This window comes from Caretta caretta, chromosome 2, assembly GCF_965140235.1.
Source record: "Caretta caretta isolate rCarCar2 chromosome 2, rCarCar1.hap1, whole genome shotgun sequence".
Lineage (NCBI taxonomy): Eukaryota > Metazoa > Chordata > Testudines > Cheloniidae > Caretta > Caretta caretta.
This window is the reverse complement of record NC_134207.1, coordinates 179,924,882-179,950,956: the sequence shown is the minus strand read 5'-3', so window position 1 is coordinate 179,950,956 and position 26,075 is coordinate 179,924,882. Positions and strand designations below refer to the sequence as shown.

The 26,075-nt window shown below is 41.4% G+C and overlaps 1 protein-coding gene across 3 annotated transcripts in view; it reads right to left on the bottom strand.

The window, feature by feature from the left end:
• ELMO1 (engulfment and cell motility 1) overlaps positions 1–26,075 on the bottom strand; it is a 421,610-nt gene that overhangs the window by 309,106 nt on the left and 86,429 nt on the right. For all 3 annotated transcript variants that reach the window (XM_048839200.2, XM_048839201.2, XM_075125620.1), the window contains exons 3-4: positions 12,840–12,880; positions 11,219–11,291 (exon numbers count right to left, since the gene is read on the bottom strand). In XM_048839200.2, coding sequence (XP_048695157.1) covers positions 11,219–11,291; positions 12,840–12,880 — 114 coding nt within the window. The remainder of the gene's footprint in view (positions 1–11,218; positions 11,292–12,839; positions 12,881–26,075) is intronic.

Here is a 26,075-nt window from a genome sequence, read left to right as displayed (position 1 = left end):
TTACAATGGTATGGTGGAATTTCACCAGAATATACAATTACAGGTCCTATTCAGAGAAAAATAGGTCAGGAGCAAAGGCACCTTTCAGACAGACCGAATACTAGTTACTTAACTATACTCTGGTTCACAAACAACAAGAAGATTCCATCTGTAAATGGAGCAAGGGGCTGGGTGGGGGAGGATGAAAAGCCAGGTGAGGACTGCACCATTTGCAAAACAATACAGAAGTAAAATGTTCTCAAAATAAATGGTGAGAAGCAATGCCTGCTCCATTTTCAAATGAACATGAAACTGTAGGAGGCATGAAAGGGAAAAAAAAAGTGGGACGTCTTCACAAGTGTCAGATATAAAAGTTTAAAAGCAATGAAAATATGACTGAATAAGAATTGACTGTACTCAACATGAATGAATGAAAGTTCCCTGCATTTAAAGACAATATGAAAGTTACATCAGTTTCATCAGTAAGTGCTGAGTTGTAGTCAGTGGCCAAAAGGGCATGCAGCACATTAATGACTGCAGATTAACCACTTTTCCCTCCACTTTTATGATTGTCTACACACACAAGTTTGCACCAATTGAGTTACACTGGTGCAAACTTGTGTGTAGACAATCATAAAAAAAAGTCATTTGAAGAATGACCTGTTTAGTAGCAGGTATAAACTAAACCAAATCAATTTAAGCTAAACCAGAATAAAATCATCAAACTCAGAATGTATTTTCACAGCCTTATTGCACAAGTTTAACTAAAGGTACATCTTCAGTGCATCGTTAGCCCAGAGAATAGGTAACCAGGTCTGAACACCCAAGATAACCTAGTCCAGATGTGAGCAGCCACAATGCAAAGCCCTACTCAACTCACTGTGTTCTCATTGATGCTGTACTCAGCTGTGTATGTTGCTAGGACTTTGGGAGCATATCCCGTGGTTTTTTGTGCTGCATTAAGCTGGACCACTCTATGGGTATGTTGGCCCTGCAACTGGGAGCATGCCACCAGGCCCGGGCAGACAAATGCACTAGCTCTGCTCAACCTACCATGCTAAAAATGAAGAACAAAAGTACCATGCTGGGTCAGACCAATGGTCCATCTAGTCCAGTGGCCAGGTACCAGAGCTTCAGGGAAGCATACAGAACAGGGCAGAGGAGTGATCCATCCTCATCTTCCCTTCCTGGCCTCTGGCAGTCAGAGGTTTAGGGTCACCTGAGCACAGAGTTATGTTCTTGACCATCTTGGCTAGTAGCCATTGGTGGACCTATCCTCCAGAAACTTATCCAGGTTTGTTGTTTTTTAAACCAGTTATAATCTTGGCCTTCAGAAAATTCCATGGCAATAAGTTCCACAGGTTAACTGTGAGTTGTGCAAAAACAGAAGTCCTACCTCTTGTTTGTATTTAACCTGTTTAAATTTCATCATCAGGTGACCCATGGCAGGGGGGAAGGATAGCTCAGTGGTTTGAGCATTGGCCTGCTAAACCCAGGGTTGGGAGTTCAATCCTTGAGGGGGCCATTTAGGGGATTGGTCCTGCTTTGACCAGGGGGTTGGACTAGATGATCTCCTGAGGTCCCTTCCAACCCTGTTATTCTATGATTATTGTGGGAAAGGGTAAACAACACATCTCTGTTCACTTTCTCCACACCAGTCATGATTTTATTAACCTCTATCATATCCCCCCCTTAGTCATCTCCTTTCTATATTGAACAGCCCTCATCTTTTTAATCTCTCCTCATACTGATGCTCTTCCATACCCTGGATCATCTTTGTCGCCCTTCTCTGAACCTTTTCCAGTTCCACAAATATCCTTTTGGAGATGGGATGACCAGAACTGGACACTGTATTCAAAATGGGGTGTACCGTGAATTTATACAATGGTATTACAAAATTGTGACTTAGAATAGATTAGGAAAGGGATAGAAACTATCATTCTGTTTGCCTTTTTGACTACTAATGCGCATTGAGCTGAAGTTTTCAGAGAACTATCCACGCTGACCCCCAACATCTTTCTTGTGTGGTAACAGCTAATTTAGAATCCATCATTACATATCAGTAAGTGGGACTTTTTTTTTCCAACGTGCTTTACTTTGCCCTTATCAATGTTGAATTTCATCTCCCATTTTGTTGCGCAGTCACCCTGTTTTGTGACATTCCCCTGTAAATCTTCGCAGTCAGCTTTGGACTGAATTATCTTGATTAATTTTTTATCATCTGCAAACTTTGCCACTTCACTGTTCACTCCCTTTTGCAGATCATTAATTAATAACACATTGAACAGCACAAGTCCCAGTACAGTAGCCTGGTGAACACTGTGGTACGGCAGGTGGAATGGGCTAGCTACCTGAGTATAAACCTGCCTGACCCCTTAGGTCCATACACAGTGGGCTAGCCCTTGCCGCTGCCCATGTTGCAATGTCCACACTATTATTTTTAGCATGCTAGTTTGAGCAGGGCTAGCACATGTGTCTACCCAGGCTAGGAGGTATGCTCACAGCTGCAGTGTAGATGTACTCTAGGATTCATTCCCAGTGAATTGTGGGAAAACTTGTTTGTCCTGAGCACAGAGGGGGAACTGTGGGAAGGCACTGGAGGACTATAAGAATGTGAGTGATTCAGCCTGCATCCTTTCTGCAAAGTGGGCAGGTTACCAGCCCAAACAAAAGAGGACCCCGGCCCTAACCCACACCCCCAGCCATCCAACAAGGCTGGGTTAAAGCACCACCAAACTCAGCTGAGAGGTCTGTGTGTGGATCAGAGGAGGGTTAGGAGCAATATCTGGCTAAGAGCCCAGGCTAACTGCAGAGAAGACATACCCTAAATCAATTTCAAAGCTCCTCTTTAAATGAAACTGGTTCAACATTGTGTGTATAGACAAGCCTTGGTCTCCTAAGGTGCTCCACTAGGTTCTGATGCTTTATTGTGGAACATCACAACTGCTAAACACCAAGTGAACATGGGTCTGGCCCACAAGGACGCAATCAGAATCAGGCCCTATACCTCAATACCATCATATGCAGGAATTATATAATACAAATGACGCATCGTTATTGGCTTGATTGTCACAGCTCTTGCTCTGACATGTAGAGTAGTAAAGCAGAATATAGCATCCCTCTATAGTATATCCACCCCCCGCCTTACTCTCCTGCTCAAGATTGTAACTCTAGCCACAGGGGAAGGAAAGGAAGACAAAGCGGCTACTTGACTAACATTCCCTATTTTAAGTAAGTGCGTGGTGAGGGGGCAGAAAGTGAAAAGAGCTTTCACCCTCTCTGGCCCTTCACCACTTGCCAGCCAGAGTATCTGACCGGGCACACTGCAAGGAGTAAGCTGCACCAGGATAAAGGAGCAGGAGAAACCTATTTAAAATTAAATTTGAAATTGAGAGCTATGTTAAGACCTAAACTACATATAATCTATTAAAATCAAGTGACTTAAATACCAAAAATAATGTTAATCAGTACACATTTGCTGCCAAGTTTTAAAGAAAGTCAAACATTTGAAGTCAATGGCTAGCACCTGGAAGATCAGTTGTTGAAGTGCTAAACAAGCTTTTGACAACAATAGCCTCCTCTGCAGGTGCAGAAAGAATATTTTTTATTTCAGTTTATGCAACTAGTTCAGTTCAATGACTAGTTCATTCAAAGTTAAAAACCAACTGGGAGTTGGAAAAGCAGGAAAGCTTGTTTTCCTCCTCCAACATATGAATAAAAACTAGTTGAGAAAGATCTATAGGTTCTAAAATCTTGAAGATCATGGGGACCAGAAATAGGGATGCCAACTTTTTGATTTTAGAAAATCAAACACCCTTGCCCTGCCCCTGCCTTAGGCCCCACCCCTGCCCCACTCCTTATCCAAGCCCCCCACCACATTAACTCCATTCCCCTCTCCCTCCATCGCTCACTCTCCCCCACCCTTGCTCACTTTCACTGGGGTGTGGCAGGGGGTTGGGGCGTGGGAGGGGGTGAGAGCTCCAGTAGGGGGTGTGGGGTCTGAGCTGGGGGTGAGGAGTTTGGGGTGCAGGAGGGGGCTCCAAGATGGGGCCGAGGGGTTCAGAGTGTAGGAGGGAGCTCTGGGCTGGGGCAGAGTGTTGGAGGGGGTGAGGGCTCCAACTGGCAGCGTGGGCTCCAGGGTGGGGCAAGCAATGAGGGGTTCAGGGTGCAGGAGGGGGCTCCAGGCTGGGACAGGTGACTGGGGTGCAGGGGAGGTGAGCTGGGGGTACGGGGCCAGGGAGGAGGGGTTTGGAGTGGAGGAGGGGGCTCAGGGCTGGGGCGGGGGGGGGGTTGGAGCATGGAGGGGGTTCAGGGTGCGGGCTCCAGGAGGGAGTTTGGGTGCGGGAGGGGGCTCAGAGCTGGGCAGGGGGTTGGAGCATCAGGGCCAGCTCTACTGTTTTTGCCGCCCCAAGCAGTGAAAAAAACCTGTCGCCGCCAAATTGCCGCTGCAGACGGCAGGAGAGAGAGAGAAAAGAGAGAGAGAGAGAGAGAGAGAGAGAGAGAGAGAGAGAGAGAGAAGCTGTCGCCGAATTGCCGCCACCGCGGAAACTCTGCCACCCCTTTCTAACTGCTGCCTCAAGCACCTGCTTGGAACGCTGGTGCCTGGAGCCCGTCCTGGGGAGCATGGAGGGGATGCAGGCTCTGGGAGGGAGTTTGGGTGCGGGAGAGGTCTCTGGGCTGGGGAAGGGGTTTGGGGTGTGGGCTCTGAGTGGCGCTTATGTCAGGCGGCTCCTGGAAATGGCCAGTATGTCCCTCCGGCCCCTAGGCGGAGGCACGGCCAGGCAACTCCGTGCACTGCCCTCGCCTTCAGGTGCTGCCTCCACAGCTCTCATTGGCTGTGGTTCCCAGCCAATGGGAGCTGTGGAGCCAGCACTCGAGGTGTGGGGGGGGGAGCACACAGAGCTTTCGTGGCCGCCCCTGTGCCTCGGGGCCACAGGGACATGCCGTCCGCTTCCGGTAGCCTGCCTTAACCCTGCTGCACCACTGACTGGACTTTTTTAACAGCACAGTCAGCGGTGCTGACCGGATACTCCAGGGTCCCTTTTCGATTGGGCTTTCTGGTCAAAAACTGGATGCCTTGCAACCCTCACCAGAAACCAGGGGTTCAATTCACTAATTACAGAGAATACTTCCTTTGTTTAATAAATTAGTTTAAAATTAAAAACAAAAGCATGTGATAAACTTTTTCTCTTATGTATCCAGCACATTTAAGGTAATTGTATTTAACTGATAAAAAATTAAAATTCTGGTTTTATACATTTTTAACTGATTGATTTTGAATTACTGTCCAAATGAGAGATTGACAAAAATTCAAGTAAAAATTAATCATGTAGTATACAACTAATGCATCATTCATCATTTTCTGACGATCAAAAAATGTAAAAATTAGTAATCTGAATAAAAGCTATATGATTGCTTAAATAAATGTGTATGGCTATAGTGTGTCCTCCTGGTTAGCAAAAAGAAGCACCATATTTAGCGTAAAGGCTACATTTAATTGCAAATCATCCGTTTTAATGGCTACCAAACAATGACAATCAACCTTTCTTTAGGAACATAATTAAAAAATTAGAAATACAAAACTTGATTAATATCTATGATTTAAATCAAAGTTTCCTGCATGCTCACTTAAATCATGATTAAAACTGATCATTTTAATTACTTTGATTTCAATCAATCCACCCTAATAAGAATTACAGCCACCACCACCCCTCCCCCCTTGCTCTCCCACAGTTTATAGGGGCCTTTTTTTTGTTGTTTGTACAACGCCCAGTACTATAGGATCATGATGCATGAGTAGGGCTCTTAGTCAGTACTATAATACAAATAAATAATAAGTCTGAACTATTTTAAGTACCTCCCAGTTACTATCCTGGGATAAAAGAATAGCAAATAGCTGAATAAAACCAATGAAGAGGTACCTTAAAATACTGGTTAGGTTTGTGGTTAAATTCTGGCACTATGTATAGGTAACTTACTTTCTTCTTACTGTCTTTGATAACTTCCTACATTTTAATAAAAACTGCTATAACATGTTTGTTTGTTTTTATATAAACATTTTCATTTTATTTATTTTTTTCCCAAAAAATAATAGAAAAGAAAGCAACAAACAAACAAAAAGGAATGGGCAGGGAGGGAAAGAAAAGGAAGCTATTATGCTTTTTTGTGGCACAGATATATTATAGGCCACACCAAAACCTGGGACCCAAACACTTCTGGATATAGGGTAGTCTGGATCCAAAGCCTCTCTTTCTTCATTTGACCCATCTCTAGTAGAAACCCTGGCTGACCTGCTAAAACTTTGCTCTTACACTGATTGAGAAGGTTATTGTTAATCTTTTACACTTATTTCTCCAGCGACTATTTCATTTTGTTATGAAGTTAGAAAAACCATGCGAACAAAGAGCTGGTTGGCATGTGTGTGGTTTTAAGGTGACATGAGGAAATAAAGAACAGTTTCAAAGCTAGGAGCTCCCCAGGGGACAACCAAGACACAGATGTGCTGTTCACCACATGAAAATGAAAATACAATTGAGAGCCATGAGTTAACAGTTCCATGTTCATAACTTTTTCACATCAAAATTTCCTACCAACCAAAATTATTTTCATTTGGTTTCATTTATTTCTTACAAATAAAACTTTAGACATCATAAGGTTTGTAACCGGCATCTAACTGAAAGGCCATAAATTAACAAGTGACCAGCTCATCAAAAGATATGACCTGCACATAGACTTTTGAATATCTATACAGGGACAGTTAATCTTTGCCAACAGTGCAAAACATTGAACTTGTGCTTTAGGGACGGCCCCTCATAAGAGGTCTGTGGGTCACCCAGCATGGCGGAGTTAAACTGCTCACTGCTGTTATCCATCTATTCATTAGTGTACTAGCTTCACTGAAGAACACAAGGTTATCATGAGCTGTGGCGTTTCCCCTGCGTTCACTTTGGAAGCAGCATCTTATTAAGCAAAAGATGGGGAGACCATGTAGAAGTGGCCTGTATAATCATCTCTTTATAGCATGCATCCAGCCAGCAGTGGTAAACAGTGAACAACATTAATAAAAGTCACAGACGTGTGAGTAATACTGGTGGTATTTAATGCTCTTCTCACTTATTTACATGACTCAGAGTCAGACACACATTTTTTCAGCATGGAATAAACAAACTCATCAAAATCTTCCTTATAGCACATTCCAAAACGTTCTAAATGACAGTCTCTTCCCACCCAAACCATGAATTAAAAGCAACGAAAAGCTAGCAAACTTTCTTCTGAACCAAACAGAAAAATCCCAGAGCAAATCTTCTCCAAAACAGAAACATGAAACCCACCAAGGATAGAGGTTAGAGCTGAGTGGCCTGTGGAAATGTACCCCGATTCTTTTCTTCAAACAGCCTGTGTATTTCTCAAACTTTGCTTCTTAGAAACCTTCTCTGCACATACAGTACTTATGTGTAAACAGTCAAACTCAGTCATGCCTCATTCTCTGCAAAAACATGTGTCACAATTAAATGTGATGGGCAAAGTATTCCCATTATGTAATTCAGGAGGAGAGGAAAAATATCAGCCATTTCCTAAATTAGTTCATTCAATAGTTTCCCCCCTGGAATCCTTTGAAGTGTCTATCCATTTGAATTTTAAAAAGAAAAAGAAACAAGAGGAAGGTCCTGAAATGAACTAAGGCATGCACTGAAGGTTATCTGGTATGACTTAAACAGTTAAATGAAAAACCGTATATATGATCTGTGTGTGTGTGTGTGTATATATATATATATATATATATATATTATTTATTTATTTATTTAAAATTATGAGCAGTCCCTTGAGAATTGCTAAACACTTTACTGTGTCGTCAAAGTTCCCTTCCATTTTTTCAGTTTTTTGCAGGGAGGGAAAGGGGGGGGGGGTATTAAACAAGAAAAATAAGCTTAAGTCCCAACTGGAAATACATGAAACAGCTCTATGACAACAGTAAAAAAGTGTCTTCCCAACATAAAAACAAATCGCTTTGTACACTGCACAATGCCTGGTACACTTGATCTCACAAACACTGCTCACTAGCATGGATAGCCTCATAAGTAAATGCACATGCTACTAAACTCTGCCCCCACAATTACTGACTATGAGGAAAATCCTTTGTGCTTATGTTAACACCTTCAGTTTGGCCATCATCATTGCCAGGACACAGACACAGAGAATGGTGTTTCAAATTAAAACAAACACTAACACCAAGAGAGTCAGTCAGCATGTACACAGTGGAAAATCAAATTTCAAAAATATCCACATAAATCTCTTGCAGTATGTCTATATCCCAGTCAGACATCTTTTTGTTTATAAAGCTGGCATAAAATTAGAACTGGTCAGAAAATAGGTTCTATCTACTCACCCAGAAAATTTTTACTTTTCAGAAAAAAACCCAAAACCTCAATATGTCAGCCAAAACCAAAAATATTTTGATTTGGAAATGCCACTGTGCTGCCTCATGCAAGTCGTCATTCAGGTGCCTCGTGCTTCCATTCTCCTCTATCGGCCAGGTTCCCTGGTTAGACTACTTCTTCCATGATGCACCGTAGTCTTCCTAGGGAATAGGAAGTGCATCATGGGAGATGTAGTCCAGCCAGTAAGCCCAGCCCATAGAAGAGAGAGGGGACACAAGCCACCATGTCACATATCTGAATCAAAATATTCCAGAAACTTTTCTGGTTCTCAAGTATTCCATTTTTCAATGAAAAATTGAAATTTTCTGTGGAAAGCAGATGCTTTCATTTGGTCAAAACCACAATATTTTACAAAAACAATATTGACAGAAAATTTTAACTGCCATACATAAAACCCAGCCAAACCATTTTCACTAAATAAAAATTCATTCTTTATAATGATCAATTTAACACTGACATTGATTAAGATGGTATCAAGAGATATTTATCACTTGGGAATTTAGTTATATTATTTTCCTGTGTGCAGCCCAGTTAGGGCCCATTCCAAAGCCCAGTGAAATTAAATGGAGCCTTCCCACTGATTTCATTAAATTTTGGATCAGGCCCTTACTGCACAGGTCAAGAGTACTGCCTTTGTAGCAACATACCAACTGCATTCTTTTGGCCAAATTCATCTCTGCTGTCATTTCAGTGAGCTCAGCAGAATTACACTAGACAGGAATGCAAACCTTTGAATTGTTTAAATGAGTATATCCCGCTTAATTAGTAAGTTTCCCATTTTTATTATAGTTACAATTAATTACGATCAAAGCTCATGCAATTACATGTTTTTGTGAACTGCCCATTGCCATGGCATCTGGGCCCCAAAACGACTTAAACCAACATCACACATACAAAGCTGGAGTAGAAGTTCAGCATGTAACAGGGAGCTGGCAAGTATTACACAGTCCTTGCAGCTAATTTCTACTAGATCAAATCAGCAACTTAGAAAAAAGGGAAGTGGTGTACTGAAGCTTACTTTAGCATTCAACAAATACTGTATATCTTACATGTTTTAATTTCCTCTATGCTGCTTCCCAGTGAATGTGTACATGCACAAACATCAGCAGCAGAGGGACTGAATGTCTGAAGACTAAATGAGCTTCATAAACATTAAGACTGTGGACACCATCAGAACTCTTATTTTATATTTTAAAACCATTTACCACTGTAATTCTGAAAACAAGGAAACAAATTTTAATGCTAGTTTCTCCCTAACTTATGTTGATAGTTAGCTTACGCAGTCAGTTAACATTTATATTTTGCACCCTTGCTCTCCCTTTGAAACTTGGAATCTTCCATGTAGTCATGCAGTATACTTTCAGGTTCAAGATATGACAGCACCTCTAGCCCCAGCCAATTCACCCTGCCCGTCTCTTCTCTTTCTCTCTCCACCCGTCCCCCCCAAAAAAAACCCCACAGTGAAAAGTGTTTAAATAATTGAAAGGTTTGCACACAAACCAATATAAGACAACAAAATTCAGAGATAAGACTAACTGTATCCTCAATTGAACTGGCTCCAGAAAACACAAATATGTAAGATCAGTGTGTGAGGCTGTGTACCACATGTATTATAATACTTAGTTTATGATAATTTCCACCTGAACTGTGAATTCCTTGCCCAAAAAAAAAAAAAAAGTGAGTCATATTGTGCAGCAATTTTTTTTTGTCTCCACTGATTTTATATTGTCATGGGTTGGCCTACACCTCATTGAAACTGCTCTCGAAAACAAAGTCCCTCATTTAGGACAGTTATAAGAAGCCATTAAGCTCCTTTATGGAATCAGATAGCAGAAACAAAAGGGACCTCCAACCAAAACACTGGCATATGTCATCACCCAAAACAAAGGCACTGGTGAGGCTGCTCAGGAATTTCAACTATGCGGGCAGCGGGGCTTCACTGAGTATTGTTTTAGCAGAAGGGTGTGCTCTGTGCTGAGAAAAGCAGGAAAAAGACCAAAGGAGAAGGCAGACAGCAAGGAAGCACTAGACATGGAAGCACTTGAAAAAAACTAAAATCCTGAAAGAGTGTAGCAACTGTGGGCAGTCAAAAAGAAACTGTCTTCTGTTTGAATTCTCCTGTGTCCTAGCAGATAGGATTTTGTACATAAACAAGGAGGATTATATCAAAGATAGAACTGGCTATCATCAATTTCACCTCCTAATGGAACCACCACGCAGGACCCTGAATTTTAGCTAATCACTCAAGTCAAAAAGAGGTAACAATGTGTAATCATCTACATATTGTGCTCAAGTCTAACCAGGGTTAGATGGCACAATGGTAAAAATGCCACTGATGCTACTATTGATTCAACTGCACCACTGATGGTAAATAACATGGCTGTACATTGCCTCTAAATTTGATGCGCTATAATCTTTATTTTTCACTGATTTTAGTGGCAGTAAAGTAGCTCTAAATTTGAACAGAATTTGCTGCATTTAATCATTCTCAGAAATATTATTTAATTAACAAGAAATCAGTTCAGTACATTGACCATCCTTGCCTAATGGGAAGCTTCACTAAAAAAAGCACTCACATATTTCAATTACACTCTTGTATGTAGAATTATGTTATGACAGTGTTTCCAGCAAGAGTTTAGGTGATGCAAGCCTGATCCATTACAACCTGGTTGATCCAAGTACTCTAAAATTAAAATTTAAAATTAAAATTTTCCTTTAAATTAGCTTGAAAACCAGCTTGTTAGTGCAATAACATTTGAAATAGAATATGCAAAAAAAATCATGTCAAGTGGTTTACCTACCTTTTCTGTGATATAGAAATTGGAACTATCAGCATGTTGCAGTGCATAACATTCATGGTTCACAAGAGACCACCTTAAAAATATGAAAATATATAAATAAGAAAGTGAAAAAGAAAAAAGAAGCCTCGTTATTGGTGTTTAACCTTATCAACAATCAAGTGTCCATCTGTCTCACATACTGTCCTATCTATAGATTTCAACACGTCCACTCAACAATGAGAAAAAACAATCATACATCCAAGGAGAAGAGAGAAGAGTACAAAAAACCCCACAACTCATTTAATGGAATATTGTTCCCTTTCTCCTCTCCTCCTCCCACCCCTGACAATTTGAAATGGAGAGCCCTCAGCTTGACCACTGAGTGATAGAAACAATGAAATAATATATTCCCTTCAAATGCCAAGGTTTAAAACACAAAAATCAATAATTTGATCACCTTCCATTACATTAACATTCAATATAAAGCATTTTATTAAAACAAAATTTCTTCATTACAGATAAATCCTAAATGGTAGTTACATCATATTCAAAAAAACAAACAAACAAACATTCCAGAACAGCCCCATCCTGTCAACACTACTAAGTGTAGTTTTCACTATAACGAGTAGGATGCACTGAACTCATTACAACAGATGTGTGCCTATAACATCAGACCATTATGCTGGAAAACTCTCTGGGCAGGGAGCTTGTCTTGGTGACTCCTACAGCACTAGGCACACAGATGGTCCTTAACAAATTTAAAAAAACAGTAATACAAAAATCTACATGCCTTTTACTATATTTTAGCTGTAGTTTAATGAACTGTGAACTAGTTTCTGTCCTTCTGTATCACTAGTTAAAAATTCATTAAAAGAGCATTTTTTTGCAAACATTAAATATGCTGTTTAAATATTACAATACGACAGAGTTTCTTCTGATTGTTAAGCAATTATCATACCAGGTTATGTTTCACATTTCACGTCCATGCTGCTTGTTCCATGGATTTGGTGTCCATCAGGCTTAGAAATACAATTCACAGTTTATGTTTCTTGACTTGTGAACTGAGATATGTGCTCGGTAAAGTGGTTGCACTCTACAATTAAAATTCATCTCTAAAACCCACACATAAGGGATGTGTAGGGTTTGTGATAGCTTTCTGCACAGAAATGAGTTTTACCCCTTAATAAAACAGAGGGCCAAGTAAAAGCACTTTTTAATCTTCCCAGTACACAGTTTTCAAATTGAATTCAGCCAGCCAGTAGATTTTGCAAATTCTAAATCTGAAGATAAAACCTTTTTGAAAATCAACTTCAGAATTTAGGAAGGTCATCACTAGGGATATTTTATTTATCTTGCAGAAAATCTGTGTATCTGTTATTTATTTTATGCAGTGTTGTAGCTGTGTCGATCCCAGAATATTAGAGACACAAAGTGGGTGATGTTTTATTGGACCAACTTCTATTGGTGAGAGAGACAAGCTTCTGAGTTTACACAGAGCTCTTCTTCAGGTCTGGAAACCAAGGTTCCCAAAGCTTGGTCTCTCACCAGCAGAAGTTGGTTCACTAAAAGACATTACCTCACCCACCATTTCTCTCTGTTATTTATTTTAAGAATCAAAAGGAAGTATAGTATCAGAACTTACCCATCGCAAACTTCTTTTATTATTGCAGACAATGGTTTTTTCTGATTAAAAAAGAAGAAAAATTCACTGTTAGAACACCATATCACAGCAATTAAATAAACATTTTAATTATTTCACTGGTTCAGTTCAATAATGCAAATTAGTAGTACTCAGTTTTGCTTACTTTTTAATATTTAGCTTGATAACAATAAGAATTTTTTGGGTGTTCTGGGCAGCAAATTCACAAAAACATTATTGCTACACACATTAGCATGATGATCTTTTTGTCATGACTGTTTAGCATTAGCTGTCAAGATTCATTTTTGCCACCTTTACTCCTACATCACCAACCAGGCTTGTGGGGGCCTGGGGAAAATGAAGAGGTCTTCTATGGACACTGCATTTCATGGCCCAGCAAAAGCAGAAAGTTCAGATTTCAGCATGAGCATTTTTCAGGAATGACACATGAAGCAAGAAGTAAACAGTTTGATATTTTTAAGCTGCGTTTGTTGCTTCCAGAGATCAGCCATGTGTGATGACAAAACTACATTTTGATTAGGAAATTCAGAGAACAGAACATAATGTATTCTGCAATGCTCCCTCCTAAATACACATTGCTTTCCTCCAATAAACATCCACTGAAAAGCAGTAAGATTCCAGTTGTGTGAACTCTGCTTTGTCGTAAATATGCAACACAACCATTTTGTGTGTTGCCACATAGTTGATTACAGTGGGTATTGTTCCTTCAAATCCCAAAATAGAAGGAACACTGTCTAGTATGGAGATGTTGCAACCCCCTGAACACGGTTATAAACATAGCACATGTGTGTCCCTAGAGGAAACAGCATTATCTGAAAGAAAGTAAGTCTTTGTCACTTGGAGAAAGGGGACACAACTCACTTCTAGAACACTACCATTCCTCAGCTCCTCATTACTGGTTGGTGCATAGAGTACAGCATCAGCTGCTGCTTCTGATAAAAAGGCTGGGTAAAATTTTCAAAAGCACCCAAGAGACTTAGCAGCGTAAGTCCCACTTACTTTCAGTGACTTAAGGTACGTCTGCAATACCAATTATTTTCCGACACAACTTACACCAGCATAAAGCCACTGCAGTTCATATATTGCTTGTGCGCAAGCATACTTCACTCCCTGCACCAGCACTGCACACGCTCACCAGGAGCGCTTGTGTTGATGGACAGTGCAGTGCAACTCACTGGGAAGAAATGAGTTGTGCAGGGGTGACTGAGCCTGCAGGGCCCAGTTACCAACATGCCACTTTCTCCATCCCATAATGCCATCTTTATCCCAGAATTTTCATACTTAATTTGAAAATCCCTCAAACCCACGTGGAACTTGTCACTTTCCATCATCTTTAATAGAATCATGGAGCCTGCACTATTGTTCTGAATATTGCGAGCACAGGACGCACAGTTCTCCAGTATTTGCAGAGCCACAAGAAGAGCCGCGAGGAATGTGACCATTTCCTGAAGGGCAGATTGCTGGAGGACAATTCAAGGTGGTTGGTGACATTCACAGAGCAGTTGCAAATGGTGGACTGCTGCTTCTAGGCCCGAGAAACGAGCACTGACTGGTGGAATTGCATCATAATGCCGGTTTGGGATGACGAGCATGTTTGCAGAACATTTGGATGTGCAAGGCAACATTCCCGAATCTGAGTGAGAATGAGAGCTGCCCTGATAGCAGAGAAGCGAGTGGTGATTGCACCGTGGAAACTTCCAAAATGATTTCCCACTGACTTCCGGCTTTGGAATTGGAAAATCCATGGTGGAGGCCGTTGTCATGCAAGTATACAGGACCATTAACCGTCTCCTGCTACAAAGGATTGTGACTCTCAGCAACATGCAGGACATAGTGGATGGATCTGCAGCTATGGGACTCCTGAACTGCAGTGGAGGAATAGATGTCATGCATATCCCTATTTTGGCACCAGGCCACCTAGCCACAGAGTACATCAACAGAAAGGGCTATTTTTCTATGGTTATGCAAACGTTGGTGGATAACTGGGTATGCTTCACTATCAAAAACATTGGCTGGTCAGGGAAGGTGCATGATCCCCTCACATTTAAGAATACAGGACTGTTCAGAAAGCTGCAAGCAGGGACTTTCTGTCCAAACCAGTGGGTTACCATTGGCAATGTTAAAATGTCAATAGTGATCACAGGGGACCCAGCCTACCCCTTACTCCCCTAGTTCACGAAGCTGTGCACCAGCCACCTCGATAGCACCAACGAAAGATTCATCTACTGGCTCAGAAGGTGCAGAATGACAGTTGAATGTGCTGTTGGTAGACTGAAGGGATGTTGGCATTGTTTACTCACAAGATTGGATCTCAGTTAGGAAAATATCCCAGTGGTTATAGCTGCCTTTTGCGTCCTGCATAGTATCTGTGAAGCGAAAGGGGAACCTTTGCTGCTGGGGTGGAGGGCAGAGGTGGAGCAGCTCTCTGCTGACTTTTAGCAGCCACACACAAGGGCTATCAGAAAAGCTCAACATGGAGCAGTACAGCTCAGAGAGGCTTTGAAAGAGCACTTTAACAGCGAGCCACAATAATGTGGAGTATTGTGCTCCACCTGCAGCGTGGGGGGCTCTTAGGAATTGTGTGGTGCTTGGTGTACATCTATGAATAGAACACTGGGAACGCATCTATTAATTCGGTGGTGCTTGCTGTCCATTTAGGATTATTATACTGTGTTTGTCATGGAGCCACTGAATTGGGTCACATTGTACAGTAACAAGTCAGCGATGCTTTCACTACTGCCAGTCATTCAGCAGCATATGTTGTAAACTAATAAAGATGAATTATTTTCCAAGCAACAGTTTTATTGAGTAACAAAAACATTTAAAAAAATTCTGTACAAGTGTAACACCAACAGACCCTGATCGTCGGCGGCCTGGATCAAACCTGGGACCTCTGGAGCTTAGTGCATGAGCCTCTAACGCATGAACTAAAACCCAACTGGCTATTAGCTAAGGTTGTAGAGCAGACTTATTTTATTTGTCTGTCTAAGTGGTCTCGGTGCCACTAGATGGGACAGAACACCACACCCAGAAGGTGTGTGGGTTACACAAGTTAAAAGCAAATACATTAAAATCTTAATAAATTTATAGAACAGAGCTTAAAGAAGGGGAAGGAACATTCATGTCCATTTTTAACTACACATACATCATATGTGGCTCCCCCCAGTCAATGTATGTGAAGATGTGGTTGTCTTTAATGTTCGCCAGCGTGCAGTGGTAGAGGTAGGAATGTAGCCGTGGATGCTATGTACAAAGTTGCAGGTTGGGGTGGGGTTGTAAGGAGATGCTATACTGTAGTTCTCCATGAACTGCAAAGGGAGGCAAGCCTGTGACTGTTGAGCCTCTAGGTTCACAAGAGTCTGCAGCATCCGTATTTGCTGCTGGAGAAGGCCCCATTATGTCTTGGTGCATCTTCCCTCCATCTTCTCTGCCAGGGTTGGGGGAAATGAGGAGGGAGTTGGTCAATTGCATGAGTATAGGGCAATGGCACTGAATACCGGCACCATCTTCCACAAGCAATGGTGATTTTAGTTGGTATCTCACTCCTGAGGGTAAGAAAGGTGCAGAAAGCACAACTGCTGCTGGTGTCCCAAAGCAACCGGGACCCATGTGCCATTAGCCTATTTATTGCAATGTTGCTAGCTGAAGTTATCGCTGATTGGCATGGGAAAGTGTCCTGCCGCAGAGGAAGAAATAAGGCTGCTGTCCCTAGAATCCTTCGGGAGATGATTGCAGAGCACCTCCATAAAAGTTGCATCAATATCTCTCAGGAAGACTCAAGGGACGTCCCTGTGTATGTAAACAATCTGCTCCACATGGCCCTCCTACCTAACTCTTCAGGGAATGAAAAGCAAGTAACTCTACCTTTCTTTGTTGTACCACTACCTCTTCTAGTACAAGTAAATGAATGAAAAGTCGCTAGATGTGTCCTGTTAAGTTTGGCATGCAATCAAACATCACTGCAACGGGAAATACATTTACACACTTACCCAAGGTTCCTTCCCCTGCACCAGGCTCATCCATGCCTGAATGCTGGGACAGACTGGACTGTGGTGGAATCTCAAACAGGTCCTGGCTTGCGGCATAGCTGGACACCCTGGTCACACGTCCTCTATCCTACTCCTCTTCTTTCTCCTCACTGTTTAAGCCAGGGGCCTGTGACTTGGGCTCCTCAGAGGTAACCAGAGTGACAGATGCAGTGGCATGGTGATAGGTTCTCCGCCAAGTATGGCATGCAGCTCTTTGTACAAGAGGCAGCTCTGTGGCTCGACACTGGATCAACTGTTCACCTTCCTGGCCTTCATTTTCATGTGGCATGCTGCTAGTCCTTCTCCTGCATCCCCTGTTCTACCCCTTCTCCTGCATCCCCTGTGCAATCTGCTCGCAGATGTCCACATTTCTATGCTTGTACAGCCTCTTCTCCTCACAGGCCCAGGAGATCCAATATCTCCTGTCTATTCCAGGCTGGAGCACGTCTGAAGTTGACATGGTCAGCTGGGCAGTTGCACACAACAATGGAGACCAGCTAGGTGTGCTCACCAAGCTAGATAATCAGGAAAAGTCATTTCAAAAATTCATATGGTTTTAAATGGCGGGGCAGGAAGGGAAGCTTCCAGGCTCCCTGACCCCTGGGCAGTGGAGTTCACAGGTGTCACCAGAGAGGTCACTGTTGGGCACTGGGGGACAGTTTCTCTAGGAGTGTTAGGGTTGACATCGGTACCACAGTGTCCACATCCACACTATGTTGACCTCAATACATTGACCATGGCTCAACACCACTTGAGGAGCTGGTGTTAGTACCTCAGCGTAATGCAGACTTGATATCAGTGGGAGACAAATTTAAAGTGTAGACACATGCACAACTAAGTTGACACAAGGTGGTTTATGTCGAACTAACTTTGTAGTTGCAAAAAGAAAAGGAGTACTTGTGGCACCTTAGAGACTAACAAATTAAGTTGAGCATAAGCTTTCGTGAGCTACAGCTCACTTCATCGGATGCATCCATATGTGACCTGTTAAGTTTGGCATGCAATCAAACATCACTGCAACGGGAAATAAATTTACACACTTCATGCATCCGATGAAGTGAGCTGTAGCTCACAAAAGCTTATGCTCAAATAAATTTGTCTCTAAGGTGCCACAAGTACTCCTTTTCTTTTTGTGAATACAGACGAACATGGCTGCTACTCTGAAACCTAATTTTGTAGTGCAGACCAGGCCTTAGGCTCCTGTGTTATACCAATAAAATAAAAACCAGAAGGATCTTATTAAAGAGGAAAAGGCAAAATACCACATTTACTGTGAATACAGAGAGAATCATAGTAAGCAGTTAGTTATAGCTATAACATTCCATTCAATCTCATATTTATTCATACATTCATTTATTCATACACACACACACACACACAGGTTCTGCAAGGTTGTTATCATAGTTACCAACCTTAGAGTTGCCCATGCCAAGCCACTGGCCAAGTGGCCTGGACATGAGGAGGGAGCAGGGCCTCGTCAGATGCACATCTGATGCTCCTGGAAGTTGGTTTGCAGAATCAGACCCCAAAGTTCTCACTTTCCAGAGTCCATTTTTATAGGAATTTCTTCCTATGTCAGTCTATGGGAATTGCTTCATCATGCTGTTGCTGAATCAATCAGCAGTTGTCACATTCCTGACGGCTCCGTGCTGCCAGATGTTATCTTGTTCTTTGGTTCTCCCATTCTTGAGGCTGTTGCGTGGATTCCAGTCTGCCCTCCAGGGGTCCTCTGGTTATTTCCACTTGACGCCTTCTTCAGCCGATGGACACTGGATTCTTAGGCTGGCACCTCTCTGATCATTCAGTTATTATCCACACCAAGCATCCATCCACATACATCCTCTATCTCTATTTTAATCACAATTGTTAATACAACAAAAGGGCGGGGAGTCTCTGGGTGCTGTTTCTGTTGCTACAGAGTATTGCTTTGAGTCTCTCTCTGTGTGAATTGCTTTGAGAACAGACTCTGTCTTAGAATGTACTAACGCAATTAGCAGCTTGCAAGTTTCACACATAGAGGGAGAGAAACAGTACCAAAAACCAAGAGACCTCTTAATTAGTAATACCCTGGAATTTAAACTATGGGGGATCAAACTCATTTGTGATTTTAATACAGAACTTCTTTAATATGATCCAACACCTATACGTCTAAAAGCTTGTCTACACCCAAAAGTTGTATCAGTATAGTTGAAGCAGTACAGCCCCATAGTGTGGTTATATATTGGTATAATGTCAACCTTAACATTTAGGTCGACATAGCTCGGTCAATCAGGGGTGTGAAAAATCCACACCCTTGAGTACCGCAGCTATGCTGACGGAGCTAGGTCAATGGAAAAATGCTTCCATCTGCCTCACTACTGTCACTCAGAGAGGTGGTGTTCCCACACCAACAGAAAAACCCTTTTTGTTGGCATAGGCTGTGTCTACAACACAGGGTTATGCCTTCGTAGCTATGCTGGAATAGTCTCTGTAGTCATGCCCATAGTTTTGCCTGTCTGGGAAGAGAAATAAGCTACACCAGCCTAAGGTTCCTTTATATCAGTACAGCTGCGTTCACACTAGGAGTTGCAGTCAGATAGCTATTTCAGTTTTGTTTTTTTTAAAGACCTATAAATGAAATAGTTATACCAGTACACATAACATCTGTGGACCAGGCCAAAGTCACTTTTAAAAATGGGGCTTTTGCCTTTGAAAAAGTTTTACCATACCAGGTTTCACCTGCCCTTCCCACCATCTCAAACAGTCAACTAAGGGCACAGGACTTTACATATGCGATACCTACGCTCATTAATTTATCTAGTTCTTTTCTGAACCCTGTTATAGTCCTGACTCTCACAACATCCTCTGGCAAAGAGTTCCACAGGTTGACTGTGCATTGTCTGAAGAAATACTTCCTTTTGTTTGTTTTAAACCTGCTGCCTATTAATTTCATTTGGTGATCCCTAATTCTTGTATTATGAGAAGGAGAAAATAGCACTTCCTTATTTACTTTCTCCACACCAGTCATGATTTTATAGACCTCAATCATATCCCCCCTTAGTCTTCTCTTTTCCAAACTGAAAAGTCCCAGTTTTATTAATCTATAATTTCTATAATATAGTCTAGAATATCTATTAATTTTTCTATATTGTGCCATGGTCACTTGGTTGTATGAAATAGTTGGATACTTGAAACTCAAAACTTAAGAAAATAAAGGGGTAACAAGAACTTTAAGTAACGATTAAAAAGGAAGGCACAAAAATCTAAAATTAAAAAAAGAAAGTGACACAAACTGCCTTTCAGGCTTCTGTCATGCGGGGGAAGGAGCATTACTATAGCACTGAAATCACTCAGTGGAACTTAGTTAACCGTAATGAATCAATAAATGGGACCCTTCAGGGACACATATTTAATCTTATGCTTTAGCCACTATCTAGCATATACAGTAATTTGATACTAGTAAAAGGGGCTTTACAAATTAACATCTTTACAATAAAAACTATTGAGACCCTAATTATCCTTACATCCTTCCCCTGAGGTGCCTTCCGTTTGAATAACTCTGTGGAGAAAATTCCTTTCCCCGTTTCATACTATACACAGTGACCAGTGCAAATGTTCACAGCTGTAAGCAATAGGTTGTTTAAAAACATGTGATGGCTGCCACAACTCCCTCTGTGAAATCGCTTCAGTAGAGTTACATAATTCATGGCTGCAGAGAAGACTTTGGCAGACAACACATCAAAAGTGTCATGCAAATACTACAATGCACACTGCACAGAAGACATTCCTCTACCAACAAAAGAGTTATTTTCTTTGAAATGACAGATGGGTTAGCGATTAACTTCACTGTTCTCTCCCAAGAATCCCTGAACGTCAAGATTCCTCTGGCGCCTTGCTATTAAGTACTGTATGAAGAATCTCTATGCTTAGACCAACATTTACAGGACAGTATTATTTAATGTATGTAGAGTACTTTGGGATAGACAACAAGTAGAAGCTATCTTTTATTTATTTATTTATTTTTAACCATGAAAGAGGAGATAAAAGGCTCTTCTCCTCTCTCCAGAATCAATCTATTCCCCAAGCTTTTCTAGTGTAACAGTTTGCTAGTCCAGCTGCAAATATTTGCCTGGTGTCAAGAAGGGGATCATTGGGTTCTTTCCCCCGATTATTTTTATCCCAACCCAATTCCAGTATCAGTTTTACTGCATTCAAATATAACTTTTATTGGACTTACAGTTCTGAAAACCAAACCCATTGCGGGAATGGGGGCGGGTTTAACCACTGCTTACAAGGACATTGCCCAAAATCTGACTTTTCTGTAGCAGGAGCAACATTTTGTATCACTGTTTGGTTCATTTTAGCTTTTGGCCTCTCTGACCTTGTCTTCACTGGTGTCTTTAGACATGTTTTATAGACCTCACACATCTAACAAACCTAATATAAACAAGGCAAGTTGTAGTTTTAACATGTTTTAACTTGTCAAGGTCAACTTTCATTCCCCCTCCCCAAGAGTCTATAACAACCAGCTCACATATGAAAACTGCAACTGTTTTTTATATGCTATAATTTTAACACCTTGGTTGACATGTTAGGAAAAAGATGTCTTTTAAACATCCACACAGCCTACATTGCTGGTTCAAATCCAATACATGGCAGTGATTGGAAGTTAGTCTCTAATGGCTGTTTGGTGATCTATATATTATTAGACCAGGATCTAGTCACTAAAGAAACACCAAACAAAACCACCACCATAACTGCCATTTTTTGCACACTCTCAGCATGGAATCTAAGGCTTTGTCTTCAATGCACAGTTGCCCCAGGTGATTGCTACCTGTGTCTGAGCACCCGAGTTTGCCAAACCAAGGTATGGGCATTCCTACAGAAAAACCCACACTGTGCCCTCACTGTTTCTGCACTTGCTCATGCATGGGGCGGGTGGAGGGGGAGGGGGAGATATCCCATGGTCCTTTGTAATTCAGAAGCTCTAAGATTCTCTCTCAGTCAATTTGGTCAATTGCAGGAGAACCTGTCTGTCCTTCAGGAGGAAGTGTGAGAAGGCATGTAAGGACTATCAGCTCTTGAATGATTTAGCCTGCACCTCATTACAAAGAGGGCAGGTTCCAGCCACAGTTAAAACAAACTCTAGGCTCTAACCCACACTCCCTGCAGGGCTTAAAGCAACTCCAAAACCTGGCTCAGAGGTTTTTCTGTTTGGACAGTAGGGGGGTTAAAGGTTCAAACCCAGATAAGAGCCTGGGTTAATTGTGCAGTGAAGACATACCCTTTGATTGGATAGATAAAGCATCCACAAATGGGTTTCCCCTCAGGCCAACGTTGAAGTACATCTCTCTTCTACAGTTCAGCTTGAGCTCGTTTGTATCACTTTTGCCCTTGTTGTCTTTGTTCTTGAGATAGATTAGGGATTTCGGTTTCCCTGGCTGACACCATTCAGCACAGAAAGCAAAGGAAAGCCTAAACACCACTCTCCTGTTAAGTAATATTGAAGCCTATCCCAGGGAAACAGCAGATGCCACACATCTGGTTAAGAGAAGACATCACGAAAACATAGTTCACTGTTAATCTGTACATCTGTCAGAAAATAAAATCTCTAAGATGGTGAATACAGCATTCTGTTAATTATGAACACTGCTACTGCTAACAAATCTTTTGGTGCTTAAGATATTTTTGATTACTGTAATGCAGGAAAGGTTTATTCTCCCTCATTCCCATTAATACAAGCTTCACACATCTCTGTCACATAACTGGGACTATAGATATAGAGCTATAGTACTTTAGTGACTGGGACTCAGGGGACCTGGGTCTTCAATCCTCTGCTTTGCTACAAACTTCCTACGAGACACTGAGCAAGTCTGTACTTCAGCGCCCCATACATAAAATGGAGACAAGAAGTACATTGCTACCTCACAGGGGTCTCACATTAGGGGAGGCACTCAGATACTACGGTAATGGAGGCAATATGCGTACCACAGACAGATATTTGAAGGAACAGAGTACATTTCCTCTTGCCCAGGGGTTCTCAAACTGTGGGTCGGGAACCCTGAGGGGTTCACGAGGTTATTTCATGGCGGGTCATGAGCAGTCAGCATCCACCTCAAACTCCACTTTGCCTCCAGCATTTATAATGGTGCTACATATAGAATCATAGACTATCAGGGTTGGAAGGGACCTCAGGAGGTCATCTAGTCCAACCCCTGCTCAAAGCAGGACCAATCCCCAACTAAATATTTAAAAGTGTTTTTAATTTATGGGGGGGGGGGAGGGAGGGTGTCGCACTCAGACTTGCTATGTGAAAGGGATCACCAGTACAAAAGTTTGAGAACCACTGCTCTTGCCTTTCATTCTGAGCTGCAATTCAGCCAGCTTCCGATACCCCGCTGAAAAATGCACACTCTACTTCTTTATTTCTGCTTCATTAGAAATGAAGCATCACCCCCAGATCATCTGCATCACGGTGATGAAGAAACCAAATCTCATCCCTCTCTCCAGAAGCCAAACATATTATCAAAACAAAACATTCAAACACAGAAGGATGAACTCCTTGTTCCAAATCTTGATCTCCTATCAGACCAGAAAATGCCCTCACTGGCCCCTCCAGCACCCTGCTGCCATGAACTCCCAAGTACATAAGGGATCACAGGGAAAAGAACATTTATAAAATCCAAGTAAGGCATAGCTGAGTGAGTTATAGCACTAATCTCCCTATTACATAAGTATGCACTACAGAATTATACTGTAGTGACAAATCCTGCTTTAATAATTTCAAAGTGGTGAGGAAAAATTCAGCTCTTCACATCTCCACTCTACAGGGCAACATGCCTCTGAAAATTGTATGAAACAAAGATGCCATATGCGACTGAGGACTGTGCGGCTGAAATTATGGTAACTTACAATGGGAAAAGGTCTATGTATGACAGTGTAAGGGATTAAATATACTAATTTTAAAAAAACAATTGTTATTCTCTTTAGTAATATGATTCCAGAAGTCCATGAGAGGAGGAAGGTGGTTGTAATTGAATTATAAAGTGCAGGTGAATGTTCCAGCTGACCAGAATGTGAATGAGACACCTTGTAGTTAATTCAGCCACACATATATCCCCAGGAATCTCATCACTCTGCAAAAAACACTTCTCTTAAATATAGTAGATGCTTAACTTTTAAAGGCGGCTCCTGCTGCTTCTAAAAGAGAACCGTTCCAGTGTATCTGTGTCCAGCAGCTTTTAGTTATGTCCATCCCTTATCTTATCCCTGTCATCACCTGATATGTTGCAAATGCAAGGGTCATGCCGCAAGTTTTCAGTGGAAATTGTGGTGCCAACAAACTCACGGCCATCATTCTGCCTTCATTCTTCTGAAAAATTAATCACTGCCACTATAAGATTGCTTGTGTAGCAGCATTATGCCGACGGGAGAAAGCTCTCCCGTCAATATAATAAAACCAGCTCAACAAGCGGCAGTAGCTACGTCGGCATGAGATGGCACTGTGCACACAAGTGCTTATGCTGGCAAAACTTATATCGTGCGCACGCTATACAAAATTTTGTATAGCGACAAAAATTTTGCCAACATAAGTGCTAGGGTATACATGGCCTTAGAAAGCACCACTGGGTGTTGTCTATGCTGCTGATTGTGAAGGAAGGGCTTTAGGATGGAAGCAATGCTCTAACAGGGACAGAAAGGGACACTTTTACGAGAGAGGGCCCCCTCCCAGGCCCACTATTGTAATAGCACAACAAGGTTTGCACACATATGGTTCTTTCTAGGATATAAGGCTGAAGGACAAGAGCCTTCAGCACTGCACCAAGTACACTGTTAAGTACTATTTAATAGCAGAAGTATCCTATTACTGCACATCCTGCTAAGTTAATGATTACAGTGTTTGATTATAGCTCATTAATTTTAAATGCCATGCTGTCTTACTGCAGCCCACTACTGTTGCCCCCTACTCCATTAACTTCTGCCTTCCCCCACCCCACCCCCATTTAACATAGTAAACAAAAGGGGATTATTTTTATTTGTCAGTGAAGAGGTTCCAGCCATGCACCACTGGAAGTTAGTTCACAGCCAATCAGAATGTGGTTGGAAAATCTGCAGCCAGAGCCTAATAAAATTTAATACTTGTCTGTAACGTTACTCTTATCCAGAATGGCTCTCTGCCACCACAACTCTTCTCGCTCTGACCACTACAGCCCCACTTGAAGAAAGGAAATAATATTTTTCATCACTTATTGTAATTGAACATTGATTGATTCCTGATGTTAACTATACTGTACATTAATACACTGAATTATATCTGGACCACCCTTTCCAAAAAGTTTTGTTGTACCATGGCTGTGTTCCAGAAAAAAAGAAAAGAAAAGAAAAAAGAAAAAGGCTTTCCATTATTCTTACCTACGAAAATAATTGTTGCATTAAGTGAAAGATATATAATTTCCTTATGAGTGCCAGTAACAATCCCTTCTCATATTTAAACTACAAGATTTTTCAAGTGTTTATTTTCCGTATATATGCTGTTTATTGCATTTCATTAAGGTTGGACAATGAAACTACGTTGGCCAGTTTCCATTTTATCATCAGTTTCATTTTCTGTTGTATAAAATAAAAAAAACTTCACTGAATTGAAAAAAATAATCACTAAAATCATTAAAACACTTATACTCTGTGTTTAATATCTAAGGGCCAGACTTGGGATGGTGTAAATTGAAATAGTGCCAATGGCTTCAGTGAATTGGTTTTAATGGACCTGTGCCAATTTATACCGACTAAGGATTTGACCCTAAATTGGTGGCCTAAAATTACTTGAGAGTCCCCTTAGAAAAATATCTCAGTTGTACTTTGATTGTGAAGAAGTACAATACAGCAACTCCAGACGTCTCAGAAAGAAAGAAAATCTATTGAAGTTATATTCTACCACATTTATCAGTAATGCTAGCCAAAAAATAAAGAAGTAGCACATTCCCAAAACTCAGGAAACCACTGTGAAAAATTTAGTTCATTGACTAGGAAGTCAAGGTTTAGAGAAGGCATTAATATAAAGCAATACATATGGTTCCTGTAATGTGCTTCATTACATTGTGTCTGTAAGAAAACCGCACTTGACAGTGTTCTTGTCACTTTTGCCAATTTTTGAAATACGTGAAACTAAATATTTTTACTCAGATTTCCTACTCATGTGATTAAAGATGTAAAA